Source organism: Styela clava, chromosome 12 (genome assembly GCF_964204865.1).
Source record: "Styela clava chromosome 12, kaStyClav1.hap1.2, whole genome shotgun sequence".
Classification (NCBI taxonomy): domain Eukaryota; kingdom Metazoa; phylum Chordata; class Ascidiacea; order Stolidobranchia; family Styelidae; genus Styela; species Styela clava.
In genome coordinates this window covers 18,729,422-18,750,602 of record NC_135261.1, presented here as the reverse complement: position 1 = coordinate 18,750,602, position 21,181 = coordinate 18,729,422, and the positions used below count along the sequence as shown (strand labels likewise).

Genomic DNA, 21,181 nt, shown 5'->3' with positions numbered 1-21,181 from the left:
AATATTTGAATACCGTTTGAATTAGTAATTTCAATGCTATTATTTTAGTTTTCTATGATTCTGACAAACTACCACGGCGTCCAGGCCTTTAGAACATATTTCCATCACGAAGGAACAGTCAAAGGGATAAAATCCTTCAACCGCGTTTGCTTAAACCAGACAATGGCCATCTTGCCGCATCCAAATCGTCACTCGATGAGATGTCCACTTTCAACTTGTTTACAAGAGAGACGATAACTGCTTCCTTCATTATCGAAAGGCTTGACGCTTCGTTCCGTTTAATGCGATGCACGCATTTTCTCGTTCTGTTCTTGTCCTTTTTGCTAACCAGTGCCATATCAGTCACAAGTATGAACAGTTTCTTGCGACGTGCACTTATCGCAAACTAGTTTACAACAATATTCAAATCTGCAATTGCAGTCCTTCGTTACTGTGATAACGTGTTCTTGATAAGTTCTGCCGCAACACAAATATTCGCAACTCCCAGCTCCTGTAGAATTCGGTATACATCTTCGACCTATGGTACCCAAACTTCCATTTTTCCGATTTCTCTTACAAAAATCTGGCGATTCTTGAGAGTACACTAGGTTTTCATCCTCAAGTGCGCTCCCACGATCTCCGCCTCTTCGACGTCTCAGACCCTTAGTCTTAAATTTTCTTCGTCGTCTTCGTCTCTCTGTTTCACGTCTTTCTATGTTTGCTGCACCGGTGCTGGTTCGAGTGGTATAAATTTCTGGAGAATTGCGCTTATACCGGTTCAATGTCGCATCTGGATAAGGCCTTCTCGGATATGGATACTGTTTTAGTGCAATTCGTTGTTTCCGTTTTGGTAGCAGAGAACGGCCGTCGTTTGCCAGTTGTACCCGAACCGCACCATCGAAATGGTTTCGTAATCGGTTACCAACATCCTGCCACTTCGGCATTCTATCCCAACAAGTTTGCAATGCACAAGTACCTGTGATTCCGTGGCATCTACAATCTCTTCTCATGTGATTTGTTATTGCCTGAAATGAAATGCAAAAATTAAAAAAAAATATTCATGTTGGCGTTCTAGGCTATCTTTTATTATATGGTAAGGCGAATTTGAGCCCGAAATTGACTGGCTTTTATCATTTTATTTTCAAAACTGGTCAATCTATTACACAATGCCACACCACTAGAATGAATGTTCTTTCATTCATAAAATGAATTTGCTCCATTCAAACATCAGATCCGACATCAAATTTGGCTCGTACACGAAGCATTTTTTTCTCCTAATTATCGGCGTAAATTTTTTTTTGCAATGTTCACTCTCTTTCCTAATTCTCTTTTTTTGAAAATTACGGAAATTATCTCTACTATATATCTGATAATACACACTAAAAAGTATTTGTTGTGATACTGAATATTTGTAAAATATGAATAAACTTGTGATCAGTAACATTTTTCGCATACCCCGACTATTTTTATCTTTTTTTTCACTGGCGTAGCACGTTTACTAAACATAGAAGATGCAACAAAACGTACCAGTACAAACATATATATAAAATTTGTAATTGAGCCCAAATTTTTAATCATAATCATTGCTTTGGTCTGATAAAATTATTATTACTATTCGGTCTCCATGATTTATATCACGTTTCGATCCTGTCATACCTAACTGAGTATCAAGTATCATAATTCCAAGTACAGAATATTATTTTGTGAACGTGTTAATAGATTTCAAACCGTCAAAATAAAACGGAAATTATCAATTTGAAAGCCTATTTAGATGCAGTATTTCGAAATCTTTCGCGTTCATAAAAATGCCATACGATAGCATCAAATTTTATGCTTTAAATCAGTGTTCCCAACCGGAGGCCCGTGGCCTCCAAGAGGGACACAAAGCAGTTTAAGGGGGGTCACAATGCTGGGCGCGGTTTACCTTTACCAAGAAAACTGCTCGTTTTTTTTAGTTTTGTTGCTTGATGAGGTTATTTCACCGAGTGTTTTTACTTTGTTGAGTATGAATATTTTGAACGTTATGGGATTTGGAATCTACCAATAAAAACAACACTATAAATACCATTAAAATTTTAAACAGGGGCGGCATGAGTGATGAAAGTCGGATAAGGGCCATAAAAGACTGGGAACCTCTACTTTAAACACTTCATCCAAAGAGGGTAATGTTTGAAACTTCAATTTTCAATTGAAATAATATTGTATGCTCCTTAATTATAATTCACGATTGTATACTATGACAATATGTTTGAATGAAAAGTATAATTCTACGTACCAGCCTTCCAGCTTCCATATTGTGTATTTCAATTTTAGCTTTGAGGTCACTACTTTGGAATTTTCTGCCAAAATTTTCTGTGAAAAGTCTGGAAATTCTGTCTCCATATTCAATTTGATCTCCGCAACCTCCCCATTCAAATTCTGCTGCAACTTTTCGAAGATTTTCCTCAGTAGTTTTGTAATTGCGCTTTATAGCTTCCTATAAACATGGATATAATTTTGTATACTTTAAAATAATACTCAATCGAATGATTTTGGGTGCCACCATGACAGGTGAAAAACAAAACGTTCGGCCTTTGACCTTAATTTAGCAGATGTATATTCTAACTTACTTGTTTGAGTAATTCGTAACTTGTGATCGAATTCTCTTCACATCCGCAATCTGGAATTTCGCCCTTCGAACACGCGTACGTCACAGCGTAAGTTACTGCCGCTGACATCATTGCATTAACGTATGCAGTTTCTCGAATATCTAAACAAAATTGAACCAATAAGAATCAGGGATGAGCGAGTATAGAAGCAAGTTTACAGCCTTTCAATATATGTATAATAACAATAATTTAAAATTCAGGTCACGAGCACTCAGTGAGGAAGACCCAACTCTGTTTGAAGTTGCATGCGATAATCAATCGCAGTATCGGTAAAAATGAAGAGCAGCGTGGTAGAAAATTATATGACTGCGATGCTATCATTCTGTATGAATCTCTTAAGAGTTGGTCGATTTATTTTTTCCTCGTATAATGGTGGATGATTTGTCTTTTATCAAAATCGACTATTCAATAACCCATGAATGACAAATGTGAAACGAACTTGCCTAAACGCTAACAAACTTTTATGGAATTATATACATCTTTACGTAAATTGATACCGATATACTATAAAAAATGTTTTACACCACATATATTGTCGTCTATTAATGTTTTAAGATAAATAAGTCGTATCAAATATATATGCTTATACAAAACACGTCTGAGTTACAAAGATACGTTAAAAACATGTTTCAAATATTTGCAAACTTTCGAATTTATATTATTCCTTCAAAATTATTTATACTGAAATTATTATTAATTGATATTGGTTAATATTAATATTTATAACATAATATTTTTTCTTTTGCCAGCAGAAATGTCTTAATAAAACCTTTGGATGAACTCAAACACGACTGAAGAAAATAAAAAGCTGCTTTTCAAATTTTTATTCATTTATTCGGAAATGATCAAAATTTTTTTTATATTTTATGAGGAAAATATCACATACACACAAGCGACACACGTCATATATTCTGTTAGTCATTCATTATGACGAAAAATCGTGAAAAATAGAAATTCGAATTTGTAAGAACTGAAAGATGTCTAGACTAATGTTGTGGTCATAAGTCATCTGTAAAAATTTGAAAATTAAATTTATATAATTTAAAGTTAGGTGCAAAGTTGTTTAAAAAATCAAATAATTTCTCCATATATATTTAATTTATTACAATTTTGAGGAAATTTCTCGACAAGAAGTGACATAAATATGACAAATGAGTTCTATATTTCAGACATATTTATAAAATAGTGTAGTAAGACATAAATCTTTTTCAATTCATTGCACATTTCCTATAGATAAACAGACCGAAATCTGAAAGATCTCTAGACATAAATAAAACCCCAGAAAATAAAATTACGTGTCAGCTTAGGACAATACCATTTATTCAAATTATAATTAAGCGTGACAGGATGTCGCAAATTAACCATGTAGATGACTGTACAGGTTTATTAATACGAGAAACAAAAGGAACTTGTAGAAAAGTAAATCCTAACACCAATATTTGTGTTGTGAACATGACGCATATTTCATCTTTTATTTGCTGCATTTCAAGTATGCACGTTACAATAATTAACAGGTTTTACTGGGACATGACTTTGCTTTCATTGTTTTTCCAAAGTTCCAGGTTATGGCATCCATTTTGTAAACATTTACAAAAGAATGAAAGAATAAAAAAAACTGCCCAACATAAGTTAGAATTTTCAAAATGGCGTGACAATTATTCTAAGATGTTACTTTTCGGAAACAGTTTAAATTAGGTTTTCAAGTTAGTTTAATGATTATGTGAAATGCTCAAAAGTGAGCATGGCTTTGAAAAAATAGCGAATCCGTCACAATCTTTAGCGCATCAAATAAAAAATTAAACTTTATATTGTTGAATAGAATCGCACATATTTGATTTGTGCTATGCATGAATATGTAAAAATATACCTTATTAAGTAATTTTTATTAAAAAAACAAAAAATAGTAATTTTCTGATTTGAAAATGACTAAACATTTGAATTGTTTTGGTGATATTGAATAAAAAAAAGTAACATTTGCCAAAACGATGATTCAAAACAATATTTAGCATTGTTCAACATTAGCAAACATTTATATTGCTTTTAGAAAATCACTAGAAATCAAGTTTATGTTACGTATTATTTATTTAGTGTAATCCTGAAAGAATAATAGAATAGAATAATAAGAATATCTTTTAGCAGGTTGGTTGGTGACTTTCAATCAAAATATTTCTATGGTTTCCTCAATTGCAAGGTTCACCCTACAATTCAGTAAAACAAGAAATAAATTGTCGTTTTTTTTATATAAATATAAAATGACTTGTAGACATAGATTAAAATCTATTACAATCGTTTAATCATCTTTTCAAACAGATTCCAATACAGGGTGAAGCTCTATTGAAACGTTCAGCTACAAAAATGATCGCTGTCACAAAGTTACCACCTGCGGACCAAGAAATTTACATGTGATTGAGAGGTGTCTTTTAAAAACCCTCCTTCCGTCAATATTAGTTTTGTCAAAATGACACTTACGAGGATATTATACATGTGCTTACAATTCGTCGTCGTTGAGTATGTCGGATAAAATCTACATATTATTTTATATTTAAATAGTTGGTTTTTTTTTTCAGAATTGTCTCGAATGTTGGAAAACTTTCTCGACAAAAATAGTCACAGATGTTTTAAATTGATATAAATTTATTACACCTATTATATATCATTGACTAATATTCATGAAACATGATTTAATGTATACTTTTAAAATGGTACTCCAGTAGTATGTGTTCCATGTTAGGGTTAGGCCATAATTTTATTCCGCTTTCCTTATTTTAGTTCTATTAGAAGTCGGGGACTGTGTGTTTTAGCCAAGTGAATATACCCCCTGTCCATAGGTTTCAGTCCCTTTACACAACGTAATGGAAAGTAGGCGAGCAAAATTAGTTAAATTTATATTGGTATACAAACTTCTGGAGCGCCTTTAAAATTTCATACATTACAAAAATACCAGCTTATTCAACTCAAAACTAGTTTTTGTGTGATTTATATCTTATAAATTTGAAATGCGTTGATGATGTCATTTCAAAAAATACACGTGTCTACAGTACACGTACACACATTAGTTTTCGATCATTTAATTATTACCACTCGTTAGCAGTCAATAAAATAGATACATAATCATTGGCAAATTCTGAACGATAAAATAGATCTTTCTTATTATCAATGTGTGTGATATGCGCTGAATTTTATAGAAAAACTCAACACATCCCCAAACATCTTATTCACTTTGGATACAAATTAAGAATAAGGTAGCGCGCAATTGTCTCAAAAACAATTAGCTGACTTTGAAATTAATTTGTTAAGCTTTACAAGAAGTTTTCATCAATACGTTTTGAATTTTCCCAAACGAAGCGATATAAAAATGCCATTTCATAATAACATGATTTATGTCACTTTATGACTCGGGATTTTCCGTGTGGTAATGATTGATGAATAATATAATTGGGGTTATTCTATGTCACTATTACTAATGTATAATGATCGACAACTTCCATTTCCAATTATTGTTATCTCGTGTTAATCAGTGAACAATATGTGCGATAAATTCAAACAATAGACCATCTTCCATCTGTCCGTTTTGAAAATAGTCTCTTGTCTGAAATATTTCACTCGCTAACAAAAAAATATTATGTTAACATAGTCAATACCATTGGTCACTATTGTTTATGAACCATAAAACCAGCCATATGATAAAAAGTTTTCTGCATGCGGTTAATTTTATCAAAAATTATTTCAGGTTTCTATCTTTTTCAATGGTATTTTTTTAATGTAGAGTGACTTTTAAAGTATGGTATCAGTAGTTTATTTAAAAAATAAAATATGAAGATCCAGGCATGCAAACAGATATTTTTACTTCATTTGAGTCATAAGTTTTTGAAAAAAAATCTTATTAGTTGGGAATATTGATAGTCATTTCATTGAATAAAAACTCCATGAAATATAAATCAACTTTATAAGTTTTAGGTTCGACCTAAAAGTGATCTAGCTTAACTTTGTGATTAAGTAGTTTGGTCTTGGCTCAGTAATATACAGGTATAAAGTGGGTCTGCAATTGAACGTATTTCAATCGCATAATAATATTTAGTTATTTTGTTAGCTTCAACTAGAAGTGTCCTATACTGTACCTTTTTGAATGATGCATCAACAATGATGCGGTCAGGTTCTATTGCCAGCTGACCAAAATCCCATAAAAATAAATTTACATAATTGATAAACATCAATTTCAGATGCGATTGAATCAAAAAACTAAAGACATTCTATCACATAAAAAGGTAAAATCCACAAAAAATAATAATAAAATATGTTCTATATAAGGGAATTCACGATTACGTGCTTTTCATTTCTTTAAAAAAATATTTTTATCTCGCTTTTTGCACTCGTGTTTCTAAAAACAAGATATAGCATAAACGATTCTGCGGAACAACAAAATGATAAGTATTTAGAAATATTTTTATTTGCGATGGTATTATATTTGAGAAATATTTATCGAAATTGGATCTCACTCCAAACATTATAGGTGGTCTTAAAAATATGAAATATCTTGTTCTGGGAGACGATACATTAAACAACTTGACATATAACTAACCACAATTTCTGTTAGAAATCTTTTAATGGGTTTTATTTATGTTTATAGAATGTACAATGTGAACAATGCTCAAAATTTTGTTGTTTTTCACTTTTTACATCAAATACACATAATAAACTTAATTAGGTTTCCATACACTTATACCTATATAGTAAATTCCAAGATTTGAGATAAAATTGTTTTTTAATTGCGCGATGTAATGTATTCACAACGAAAATAAAAACTATCTAAAATGATATTTTAGTTTAGTTAGTCCAATTATAAACAATTTTTCAAATTATATCTTCTAAGATTTTTTTTTATAAATCTGCAACAAATGGACAATCTATTATCCATTTGGGTCGTAGGTCATGTCAAAATGATTTGATCAAATTTAAGCAGGTGGCTCAAGACATCGATTCTAAATGATAATAATTTCGTGGGGAATTTATTTTTAAAAGTAAAAATCGACGACACATATTTTTAGTCAAATCGTGACGATTAGGAAAACAAATTAATTTTTTATATTATGAATTTAGTTTATTAAATCTTATTCCCGGAGACACCCATAGATAATATCGTGTTTTAAAAGTGTTTACGCCTATTTGAAAACTGTTTTAATCAAGGCCCACATTTATCCAGCCATAGAAAACAAACGACTTGGCGGATTAACACATTGGTAGCTCTTAATCTCAGTAAGACAAATAAACAACTAAATTCCACACGCATATTTTTACAAGACAACTTTCATCTGCCTAAATAGGAGAAATAAAAAACATCGAATATATTGTAGTTGAAATTATAGCTAGTTTGAAGGCACGAAACAAGTGAAATGTGCTCAACAACACTGTGTGTTTTGTACTATACAAATTTAAACAAAAATCAATTCAATGTTTATCAATCAAAACATCATACGATGTAAAATGAAGATAAAATTACACAGATGGAAACGCATGACCTTTTGGCCAGGCACATCTGCTTGAAATTTCGTATGAGTGTGGCTTTTGCGAAGTACATTTAGATAGCAAATTACTAAAAGCCGGTAACTACAGGTAAAAATATCTGACTAACCTTGATTCAACAAGCGACTATAATATGTTTTAGGAGATCTCGAACAGTTCCATTTATTATACTGGAACTCTCTTTGACAACGATGTGAACCTTGAATTATTCCTTCTTCAACCTGCAATATTTTCCTTGATTAGATAGAACACGTAACAATATATCACTCAAGTCTATCGGAAGTTTAGAAGTAATTGCATTTTTGCCTTAGATCTGTAGTATTTCATTTTATTCCAAATGGCCCTCGACCCAATAAAATTGGTATGCAAAATTAATGAATGGCCGAGTAAGAAAATGAAAATCATAACATGCACAATTTCAACACACTTTTATAATGATCTTTATAGACTGTCATGGCCCATGAAACGAGAAATCCGAAATCAATATTTAAATACGACGAATATCGTTCTTCACAGAACTTTAAATCTTTCAATTCTTTTGAAATTAGAGCATTTCAGATTAGTTTGGTGGTTAGAGAGTTGATTTAATGTAATATTGTGTGTACAATGTTGTACATAAAAGAGTCTCCCAAATTTTACAATTTATTTTTAATTTCTATACTAAACATGGGAGCGTGTAAAAAATAACAAACAAAGAAATTAATTAAATAGCAAGCAGATTTCTTGACTTTATGAATCTAAAACTTAAATTTTCTTTGTGTGAAAATTCTATTATTCTTATAATTTCTACTTACGTATTTTAAAATATGGGAATGATTCCTACAAATTTCTTGTTGTCTTGCATTTAAAAACCTTGTTCTTGTGCAAAATTGACTTGGCGTTACGAGTAATGAATTTCCCAAGACTCTAAAAATAAAGAAAATATATATATTCAAAGAGATATTAAAAAATCTAATAATGCAAATTATTGCGAAAGGGAATACAATTGTACGGAATTGAGTGATTTTTCTAGTCTCCCTCACAAAAACTTCACTGTTAATTTTTGTGTCGGATTTTAAGAGCATGAATGATTATTGGTGAAGAAGTATTTCAGAACTATGAATTTAATTTTGGCAGAGTCTGGATACCGCCTTGATGATACATGATACACATGACAACTGATGTTATACGGTTACGAATTCGATCTGACCCTTGAAGTTTGTTTAGTTTTTTATTTAATATTAATTTATTTTTAAAGTCTAAACAATTTGCATACCCGACATGTATATATCATTGACCGACAGACAGACAGATCATCGTCTATATCCTTATCGGCTTTTTGAACAATATTTCAATACACAAATAAAAAAAAATTAGGTTTACTTGAATATTTATTTATTTTTTACTAGCATTTTTCTATCGTTTTCTAGCAATGTATTGTTACGTAAAATTATTCTCTTTTTGCCCGAAAGAGCCAACATGAAATTCGGCTCACAAATAAGTAAGTGTTTTTTTTTTGCATAAAACGTTCAAGACGGTACTGTATCGTCCAATCCACATCAAACTTAATATAGCTGTGATTCGATATTTTTAATCACAAATTCATAACAGCCCACGCATGTAAGTTCTTCATTAATTTGATATTTGTGATTTTTCACCAGGACAACCATGGAGAAATACTTCTTGGAGGCCATATGATGATGGAATTTTTAATAAAAAGTTGAGATTCAAAATACAGTAACTAGGCTCTTAAAAAATCTCAACATTTCCATATATATATATAAATATACTGTGAGAGATGAAAAGATTTATTAGTATTGCTTCAAAATTGAAAAACAGATGGGTGCTTGTTTCATGAATATTATAAATTTCTCTTTACTTCACCAAACCTTATTTTTCACGTCCTTATGGCACGGACGCTCCGAGAAAAGGATTGGCGTGGTTAGGTTCTCCTAGCTGATATTTTGGATACAGTTTCACTTTCCCTTTTTGTTTAATTAAAAAAAATGAAAAAATATTCAACAAGACTTCACCTAATTACATGCAGTCTGCTTTCATTTTATTTTGCTTCTGTTTTAGCAAGTTGCAAATTTAATATCTGTGTACATTTTGAGGTTCAACTGGATACTACTCTCATTTGAACGTGCTTCATAAAATACACGTTTTTAGATAAAATAATAAATCTTTATTTTTAAAATGGTATTTGGAGTGTAAACTTTATGAAATTGTCTTCCGAGTCCCAAAGAAAGAGTAACGGTTAATTTAACAACGCGTTTCAACAGTTTAACACAATGAAACCGTTTTAAATATATCGGCTTGTAAAGTGACCGCTGTTGATTGGTATATTTTTGATGTTTATTGCAATGCTCGTAGATAAAATAAAAACACAGACAACTATATCATGCTGAAACAAAAATAATAGTAACTTGAATTGATGTCCCGTATAAATGTTTTCAAAATAATCATAAAGATATCATTGCATTGTCAGAGCCTAGTTTAACTACTTTTTCAACTATTCCGCAATTTATATTCAATATATCATTTTATACACCTCGCATTCTTGTTTTATGTTCACCGTTCTTGTAACGTATATATAGTATATTTGTATGATATACGCTTATATAGTAATGGGAATACAGTGCAATGTAAAATAAATCCAATATAACGAGGGACCAAAGGAGAGCATAATATATTCACTATCTTTGCGTTGCTATGTTGCAATGCGATGTATGAGTAGTGTACAGACATAATCGCCACCATACGGAGTTTAGGAGCTAAGCTATGCTTAAAAAAGTGAGTGTTGAAATTATCAAAGACAATTTGTACCACCAAGGCAGTTGCGGTTAAGTTTAACACTTAAGTACCTGTTTTTACGATGCCGCAATATTTTCAGTGATCTTTAATCGTCATCGATTAAATTTTCAACTTTTTCAAACTGACAATCCAGCCTTTGTTTCTGCAAGAGCTCAGGCCGCATTAATAAAAATAGCTCACACGTCGACTGGTATTTTTCCGGAATGAGCGCAATTTTGTCAAGTTTCCTTCGTAATGTGAGACTCATTTGACACTGTAGAGAATTACTACAAGGTAACAGATAATTCGCTCAGAAACAAATAGAATGGAAGATTCAATATCCTTTTTATTTGTTTTTATATTGTGCGATGCTTTTTGACAAAGTGATCATGGTGCGTTTACCTCGAGACTCGACCGCAAAAGAAAATTTTATTCAATACTTGTATAGGCTACTGCGTTTCGGTCGTTATAATGAAATGGAGGAACCTAAATATTTGTCCTTGCTTTGCTTTTTTTTCCTTTTTCACTCACTTATAAGTTGGTAACATGTAGTCTTAGTTTTTTTATTTAAATTCAGCAAAACACAAAATTATTAATGTTCAAAAGAGCTATTTATCTTGTGAAAAATTGATGAAAAATATCAACGAAAAACTTGCATATATGAATGGTAAATTCGTGATCACAAATAATTTTGTACTGTGTTTCCAAGGTTTAGAGCAAAAAAGTCGTTGTATCTGTTTACGGTACAAATATATGGTAAGTATTATGGCTCGAGGGCGTTCGGTAAAGGTTATAAAGTAGTCGGAAACAATTGTTTTATTTCAAATATTTGAATGACTTAAATGTAAAAGGGCAACTTGAAAAGTGCCGAATAATATTATGTCAGACTGCAGAGTCAAGAACGTTGACCTGTCTATCATTCATCACTCTACAATTTGCTGAAATTATGTTTTTTTTTGTTTTGTTTAAAATTCACTGTGCAATTTTTGAAACATAGCAATCTTTTTTAAACTCGAATATAAAAATAGGAAACTGCAGTGGCGTTGTGTTTCAGCACTATTGTACCTATCATCATATATAGCGATGGCTCAATCATAAATGTTTTTGAAGAAAGATAAAACAAGAGAGCAAAGCTCACATATGTGGAAGCTAGGGTGTAATGACTAACTGCAGTTCCATTAGCTTATGCGACCTACACGGGAATCTGTTATTTGATCATTTAAAAGTTTCGAATAAAAATTTTAAATTAAGTCCCATTTTTGTAGCAATTCATATCGGCCACAGTAAAACTGAGGCTGAGCTATGTCGTACCGAAAATTTTAAATACGATTCTCCCATTAGTTTTGGTAAAAAACATTTCTTCGTAACAATAACCTCAACAACGACACCAATGTTAAGAACAAGTACTTTGAAAAACAATTCATTGTACATTTCGTGTCAAACAATTAAGCAATTAACATTGCTTTTATAAGGAATTATGACAGAAACTTGCGTGGTGTAAATTTTGCGACGAAGATTCAAACATTTTAGAAAAGTATTGAACTTAATTATATCTCTATCTGTCTTCACAAAATCAACTAAACAGCCTGGAATCAGAACGGCAGAATGTTACTAGAACTAGAAAATTATGTTATATATCCATAATACCAATTTCCATTTTCGAAAGTGATTTCACTGCATCAATTATTTTTGAACGCTAAAATAAAACGAAGTTTATTGCGTTTCCAGGCCATGAATGTGCAATTGAATAAACATCCTACTATATACATCTAGAACAGGGTAGTCCAACCTTTTTGGACGAAGGACCACATTTAGTTTACAAATGATTGCGGGGGCCACTTGACATGGTAGTCATGTTCTAGTTTTCACTACACCGACGACAATACAATGAAAATCGAACAAAGCACCTAAATTATAAGAACAATAGAAATGCGAAGATACAGTAAAGTCAAAAGTTTTTACCACACATAGATATTTGAATGGGAAGACAGCACTGCGTTTATCCGACAAGTTTGTCAATAGTAGGTGCAATGGACGATGTATCAATGCGGAACGGATTTTTTACGTGGCTATCAAAAATTTGTGTATCACAGGGGATTTTACATGGTTCATCCGTGAAAAAACTTGCTCGTAGAAGTAAATGCTGTCAAATATTGGGGTCATAAAATTGTCTCTTCACAGAAAAAAGACTGGAAAACAGATTGAAATACATGGCAGACGATAAAAATAAATTCAAGCATGTCTCACTAGCTTTCGATAGCTTGTAGGTGATGCTTCTCGCGCGTTTGAACGACAATTTTTTTATTAGAGGTTTCTATAAGGGCTCAGATTTGTGAAAGACATTAGGATTCGAATAATACCGCGCGCGCCAATCGAAAACCTTCGGCGGGCCACGGGTTGGACGACCCTGATCTAGGACATAACCTAACCAATGGTGAATCTACTCGGCTACTGAGTGTCCCCGCAGTGTATCGGACCAAGGTATCGTACCTTCCAGTGTTTGAAGTATTTGACAATTTTTTGTAAATTATCATTATATTATCTTAGTCACTGCCACTGAACACACCATGGCGACAGTGGTCGTGTATCACTCCCACTTTACTAAATATAAATGCAAGATATCATCTGTGGATATACGTTAGAACATAACGCGTTGAATTTGTGAAATGTTTTCAGCTTCTGAAGATGCAATTACGATCTTTTAGAACGAGAGTAAACAGTAGCAGACGGATACAAAATCATAAACACCCCGGGCTGAAGACACCATATTTTTGTGTTGTTAATACCAAGATAAAAGTTGGACACGATACAAAATATGTAGCTTTGCTGCGATAAGTTAAAGTATTTGATAAAGTGAATTTCTCACACTTTTATGACACATATGTAAAATTTGTATGCGAAACCTCGTATATGACTGGTTGATTTCAGTGATAACATATGAAACCTTTCATGTATCTTCCTTCAAAGATGTTATCTTGAAATCAAAAGGTAGAACCATAAATTTCCTAATTACATCTACGAAAAAAAAGTACTTCATTCAATTTTTTTTATATTCAATTTAACGCTTGACCTGCATATGATTGTATCCAAAAGTTTCAGTTTTACTATTTATTAATCATAAACTATCTGCAATTATACGTTCACTAAAATTTAAATATTTTCAATAAAGCAAATTATAAGAATCTTTATTCATAAATAGTCAATTTCATGAGTTTATTATAACGTTGTGAAGTCTGGGTATATTAAAAACTTCAGTGAATTTTATGCCTGCTTATGGATTTAATGAACTCTCACACTGCTAGTTACATTTGCTAAATAATATGAGTTAAAGACCTATCAGATTGTACCTTGGATTGGGTGATCATTGGATGTGCTCGACAAATGACCATTTCTGACTCCGCAATTTTATCATACCTATATCAAATGCATGATTTCTTAGAAACTAATTTAAGCATCTTTTTAGTTTTTAAACGCTGAGTCATGTATTAGTGTTGATTTCAGTATAATTTACTGCACTAACGACACGATATTTTTGAAGTTTAAATCGTTTCCGATTTACCGTGACAGACCACACACATAAATTTAGAATTCCGAGTGCAAAATTTCAAAATAATGTTTTCCAAAAAATAATTGTGAATTGAAGTGAAGAATTTCTTTGATGGCATCGAATACTCTAAAAATATTGTGATGCAAGAAATACCTCAAGAACTATTTCATTCGATTACGTAATACATATGATTTGAAAGCATTCTTACATTGTGATTGCGCATACCGATTAAAATCATTCAATGTAACGGGGATTTCAAAACTTTGTGTTTGGGGAATTTCAATCTCACTACTGCAGTTCAAACACTCAAATATGTACATTTTTTGTGTTATCCATCTATTTTAGAACAGAAATACTCGAAATTTAACAAGTGAGAATCTGCAATAATGTATAATACACTGTACACAGAATGTTCGCTATCATCAAGCTACTGAAAGTTTTCTTGGTTTTCAAGTGTTACAACTCTGGGACAATTTGACACAATTGGTTGAACAGAACGACAGCAACAATCGTGTTTACATTATATTGTTTTCAAACAATCTGCGGATTAGGACAAACATTGAGCAGCTTAACAGCAGTTTTAATTTAACAACGTACAATATCAAACCAGAAACCCTTTGAAGTGAACAGGTGTCGCTGAGTACAGTCGATCATAAAAAAGGTACCGGTAGACATATTACAACTTTCGCCAAAGAATTAAAACACTTAGCGCAAATCTTTACAATGTATAGACATAATATGGCCAGGGGCAAACCAAAGCTCAATTCTAGGCCGGAATACCTTTGGGATTAACTGGTTACAGTGACACGTCATGACCTAAGCTTGATACAAGAAGAATGGAATTCAATCTAAACTGAGTAGGACTGGAGGAATGTTTGTTTCACTTCATCTGTATATGCTTTTATATAAATTACCACATTAATGCTCTCTAACCAATTCAATGAATTTCTATCCACGTAAGTACTCGAAAACTACAGATGTTTCATTTTTCGTAAAACCATTGCAGCAAAAAGCAGCTTCACCGTAGCAGTCATGGTCTTCCTAAAACTAAAAGCTGCTCAGTCGTTCACGCGGACGACAATCGCGATAATAACCTTTGAACTTGAGTAGATCATAGTTCACCTACCGCCCTACAGCATTCACACATGCAGTATTTTGTACTAATCAAATTATTACTACCTTCAAATTGAGAGCGTGGTTCCAGCAAAACAAAATTGTAAAATGAAAATTTTGATCAGCTCTGATTGTGAAGCTGTTATATTTTTCAAACGGGCTTTCACTTGACTGAAACACGACTGCTGAAGTTGCGTATGACAAGTTTTTTGATACTACAACTAGAGCTGGATTCACCATTAGGGAAGGTTTGCTGAATTAGACATTATCAATTATGAACGGTCATTCATTTTCAAGGTGTTTTTAAAAACTATTTGCCATTAAAAAGGTCTAAAACTAAAATTGTCTCAATTTGAAAAGTTCTACTCATTTATCTTAAAAACAAAACACGCTAATTTGAATTAATTGAACAGTTTTTATCTGAATGATGGTACGGTGATTATCGATATAAAGCTATACTCATTTATTAAAGAAACAATGAATCTTAGAATCATTGTATTTTTTCACCTAATTTGGGATCATTTTATCGCAGAACCATTCATGTCAAAAAGCTGGAATGTTAAGTTTATTTATCAGTAATTAGGCAATGATAACCCCAGCACCCCCACATCTTCTCGCGACTAGAATCGGGTATCATGACGTTGGTTCTCCGGTCCTCTGGACGTTTTGGTATAGCCTTGAGTTTCTTAACTTAAAGTCTGAAAGTGTTGTTCAAATCAACTCAGTATTTTTGCCTAGGTTATTAGAGCACCGTACCTTGCCTGTAAAATTTATTCATGACGTCTTAATCAATTTATATGGATCATGAAAAGCCTAGTATTGCGCCACAATGGATTTCCATAAAACAAATTGACGTCGGTGTTAAAGAGGATCCTCATAAAATATGCCCCTCCATGGTCCAGGGCCTCTCATTGTCTAAATTCGTCCCTAACTAGATATTGTTTATTACGGTTAGTGTGAATTCATAAACAAAGATGCAATACCGCGGGTAATTTGCGTTCAATATTAATGATGTAAATAGTGTTGAATAGCACTACAAAATATATCTTGAACGCGTTTGAGTTGTAACGTAGCAAAGCCATTTGTAAATAGAGTATATATAAATTTTATTCTTGGTAAGTATATAGCTTACACCACTACACAGCCAGATTTTAAATGTGTCCCGAAGCGACCACAGAAACATGTCGTCACTGTTAATAGTAGGTTGTAAATTAAGCTTCATTCCCTTGGGAAATTCGGGGGACGATTCAAGACACATAGCTTCCGGAAATAGAGATTTAGAAGTGATGATTGACTGCATCATGTTATCCTTATTTCTTGTTTTGATCATAGATCTCCACACTAATATAACCAAGGTACTCTAGCTATAGTTAAGTATCAGTCAATGAGGAATACAACATGTATACACACACACTGACGTGGCTTTTGAATTTCATAGCGTAGTTAAAAAAGCTGCATGTCACCACAGACGAAACCAGAATGTTTTGAGTATGCTCACTGCGTTTGCAGAGGTCTCAAACGCTAGAAACAGTTTGACAGAAGCTTTGACTGAAGTAAATTGCCAATTCCTATATAAGACGGTTTATTATTTACACAAGTACTGACAGGTTTTATTGGAGATATTTTTCTGATTAAAATTTAGGATGCTTGTATAGCCTATAAGTATTTGATCAAATCGAACTAGGATACCTATTCCCACCTATAAACCTATTTATGCCTACTTAGAAATTGCGTCCACTAACGTCTACGTTTGAATACATTTCATTTTTTCGTTAGAATTTTGCACGTACACTGACTGGTGGAAATTTCCAATAGATATGCATGGTTTCAATCGTTAATTACATAGGTGATAGCTGATTTGAATGAAATTGGGAAACATCCCAGTCTCTCTACATATTAAAAAATTACTAACACTTCCAATATTTACATAACAATTTTTATCGCCATGAAATTAAAAAAAAATGTTTTACGCTTCTAGTAGATAATATTTTCTGGTATCAACTACCCCAACCCAAGGTTGAAAGATATAATCAGCATTTACTTCACCAAATAAGTTTCAGTTGATACAAATAAATTCATTTAAGGGTCCCGAAGAGTAGAGTTATTGACAGAAAGGAATGTTGGAATGTTTTTATTTGGAAATCTCCGAAAATGGAAGGCTGAAATTGCCAACGGATACGGAAGAACGCGTGGTAAGAACGATGTAGCGGTTACTCAAAATCTATTTTCATCTCATAGGTATTCAAATTAGTTAAACTTTATAAGCTGTTCTGTAATCTGCTACATAGACATTACATAATGTTATCAGCATTGTTTATAGTGACAAACTGTGTCTAGATTTTATCAAATCTAATCCGCTTATATACTTTTTCTCGCCAAAAACCAGATTTGTGGTATAAATTTTAGAATATCACAGGCTAATACACGTGAGGTCCTCGGTGTTTATTTTAAAGAAACAGCATCGGTGCAAATAAGTAAGTTTCTTGGATAGCACTAGACAAAGCTATATGATTACTGCTATTATGATTCACTAGTAAAATGTGAGGCGGGTGAGACGAGACATTGCTTTTCTATCGCTATAAATTCATGACTTCATTTCAAGCCTAATATTTTTTTGAGAAGGAACCAAACATTTGATAATAACACATTGATTAAAATTATTATTGCATATACATCGAAGTGTTTGTTATGTCATTCTTGGTCATTTGAAACCATATTTATTTTGCCTATTTGACTTATTTCACGTAGAAATTGTAAGCGAAATATTATCAGAATCACCTGTGAAGGTATTTGATATTTCAACACATCAATTTTGAATTGCATGCTGGAAAAAATTATAAATAATGAAAATAAAGTTGTACTCACCGTTTTGAATCTCCAGGTAAAACGATCAATGTCCACAACACAAATACAGCACGCCTCGATACTAATCCCTTCGAATTTTTATGAGATATGATAGTTCCGGTTAGAATTCGTCCAGCGTTCAAAAAACCGACAAGTAATGCAATAATCCAAGTCATAAGTAGACGTGATAGATTGAATAATTGAATAGTTTTCAAATTTTCTTTTTTATTACGATTTTGTAAATCCGATTTAAAAAGGGATTTTGTTCTTAAATTTTGCCTGTTTTTAAGAAGGCTTTTGGACGTCGTTGTTGGTAAAGTTTGAGAACCTTTAATATTTGTAGACGATACTAAACTTTTGTTGAGCTTAGCCTTTTTGCCAGAAGTTGTAGACCTTCCAGATGATTCTGAACTGATAAATTCATTCGCTAATTTGTTTATTTTCATAAACTCCCTTTGATAAATATTTTTATATCCGTGTTTTTGGCATTGAAAATTTTCGCTTTCTCTTTTACACATATTGCTGCAATTGTGCCATTTATTTTCAACAAACTTTTTAGAGTCTTTTGTCCCTCGACTTAAAAAAATTTCTTCTGATATGCTCTCGCATTGATTTTGGAATGACAAGCTTTTGTCTGCCAAATTTGAAGTGAAATTTTTCTGCAAACGACAGTTCGTTCTTGAAGATTTCTCATTTTCCGTACTTTGTTTTATGAACTTGATGGATGTGCGTTTGTCACGGTTAAATTTGGATTCGGAAACCGGACAAGGTTTCCGAATCGTGGTGGTTGATGAGTGCATTGGTATCATTCCACCGCATCTAACGCACCATAGTTGATTTGTGGTTGATAACGTTTGCCGCAAATTTTTAAAATTATCTTGCGGCAAACCGCGAACGGCACCCGACTGATCCGAGGACTGATATCTGAAGTTTATGTTATCCTGCAGTTGCGAGTGCAGCATTTTCTCTTCATCTTTCCAATACCACTCTAATTCTCGACTAGACAGTTTTTCAGGGATGTGGTTTCCAATAAACAATGCAAGCTCTTTGCAACATCTGACATCATGTTGTAAAGGGGAAGAACTTCGAGCCTGAACTTTCCCTTTACTAGTGTTGACAGACGAGCGCGTATACCGACTGCAAAAAGTTGGAACTAATTCAGTCATATCAACCTGATTAACTCCGCTGTAATTTACAGTCTCCTGGGATAAGTTACCAGAACAAGATTCCAAAATTTGAAAACAAGCGTCGTTAGTCTGTGTCTAGAAGCTTCACTTAGCTAACGCAGTAATTAAAATCTCAGCATAGAGCGTCGTCGATATCGCCAAAATCCTTTTTGTTTTCTAAGTCTTTCTTCCACCTGAAAGCAGGGAAACTCAATTTTTAGTCCCCACGACTTAGTTCACTCAGCAATGCATATATCCACATATGAATTATTGCAAACAAACTCGAAGTGTATTGGCGGAGTTTCATGTATCACGTACTCCGTGTCGTCATTCTCGCCTCCAATCAGAAGCAATCGTCAGAAATATATTTAACTATTTCACACTGACCAATAAAAGTGGTCATTAAATCCAAGTTTGAAATTTTTCTTCACCTTTCAATAGAAAAGGGCGTAAGATAGACTTCGTACGTCATAAAACTATGTAAGGTACGAAAAATACAATAGAACGCAATTATGAAAGTTATATAGAAACTGTTATGATTCTTGCCTCCAAAAATACTTCAACTATTCCATTTTATGCTCATACAATACTTTTTGTCAAGTAAACAATCTATAGATAGACATATATATGTACCTTCCGTTTATGTTTGTGTCTGCTACGAACCACCAAATAAACAGTGGGCGGCGTTTTCTTTTCAAAAATTATTACTGATCAGGCATTACGTAAGTTAATATTCTTCATATCTTATATTTCGCCATATCGAAAGTATACATTGTAATTCAATATTATTGTTTTCTACACTTTAATCGAATAATTTTATGACACTTGGATATTATTTCATAAGTCATGAGTAAAATATAATATCACAATTTGATAGCGGACGTGACACATTTCATTTTCAATTTTAAAATTTTAGCTAATTCACTGAAATCCTCGTGTGAAATACTTTAGTTCTGAACCATACCAACCGACTTAATCATTTTCTCTACAAAAAAATGAATGCTTCTTAGATTTGATATTAAATTAATTTAAACAGTGATTCGTGATCAGTGATTCGTTTAAATTGTACCAAGATCACTGGTCAAGTAACACTTTTCGAAAATTGTAGGCCATGATAATATTAAATTATCCGAGTTCCTCGTAAATAACATGATGGTGTCTTCAACTATTTTGGCACACTTTGAGTTTAAATTAATAATGATATTGCAGTTTCTTAACAGCATAAATTCTACTCACAATGTGTGTCATTTTAGCATGCCAAGATGAATTTTCATTTTCTCGCAAAATATTGAATCAAGCATAGGGTGGCAAATAAATACAATAAAGTACTTAACGTTGTCTTTATATCAACAACAGTCTAATTCGGAAATCTGAATGTTTCTACTTCAAAGCCGATAAATATCATCGTTTGTGCATGGCACGGGTATACTTTTTCTACGACCAAGCAATACTAAGACAAAATCGCGTGATGTCAGGTATTTGCTGTATATACTGTATATTTTACCTGAAGAAATTTATATACGATTGGAATTAAAACAATTTATAATATGGACACACAATTCTCTGATACACTTTTGCAATAATGACGAAAT

General features: G+C 32.5%; 1 protein-coding gene across 1 annotated transcript; it reads right to left on the bottom strand.

Annotated features, from left to right (window-relative positions):
* Positions 1-333: 333 nt before the first annotated feature.
* On the bottom strand, positions 334-20,058 carry LOC120329347 (uncharacterized). The gene is made up of 6 exons (XM_039395948.2): positions 18,445-20,058; positions 8,942-9,053; positions 8,257-8,368; positions 2,589-2,728; positions 2,255-2,455; positions 334-1,004 (listed from the first exon to the last, which is right to left on the bottom strand). The coding sequence occupies exons 1-6, from the start codon at positions 19,587-19,589 to the stop codon at positions 339-341; spliced, it is 2,376 nt and encodes a 791-aa protein (XP_039251882.2). The 5' UTR covers positions 19,590-20,058; the 3' UTR covers positions 334-338.
* Positions 20,059-21,181: the final 1,123 nt, after the last annotated feature.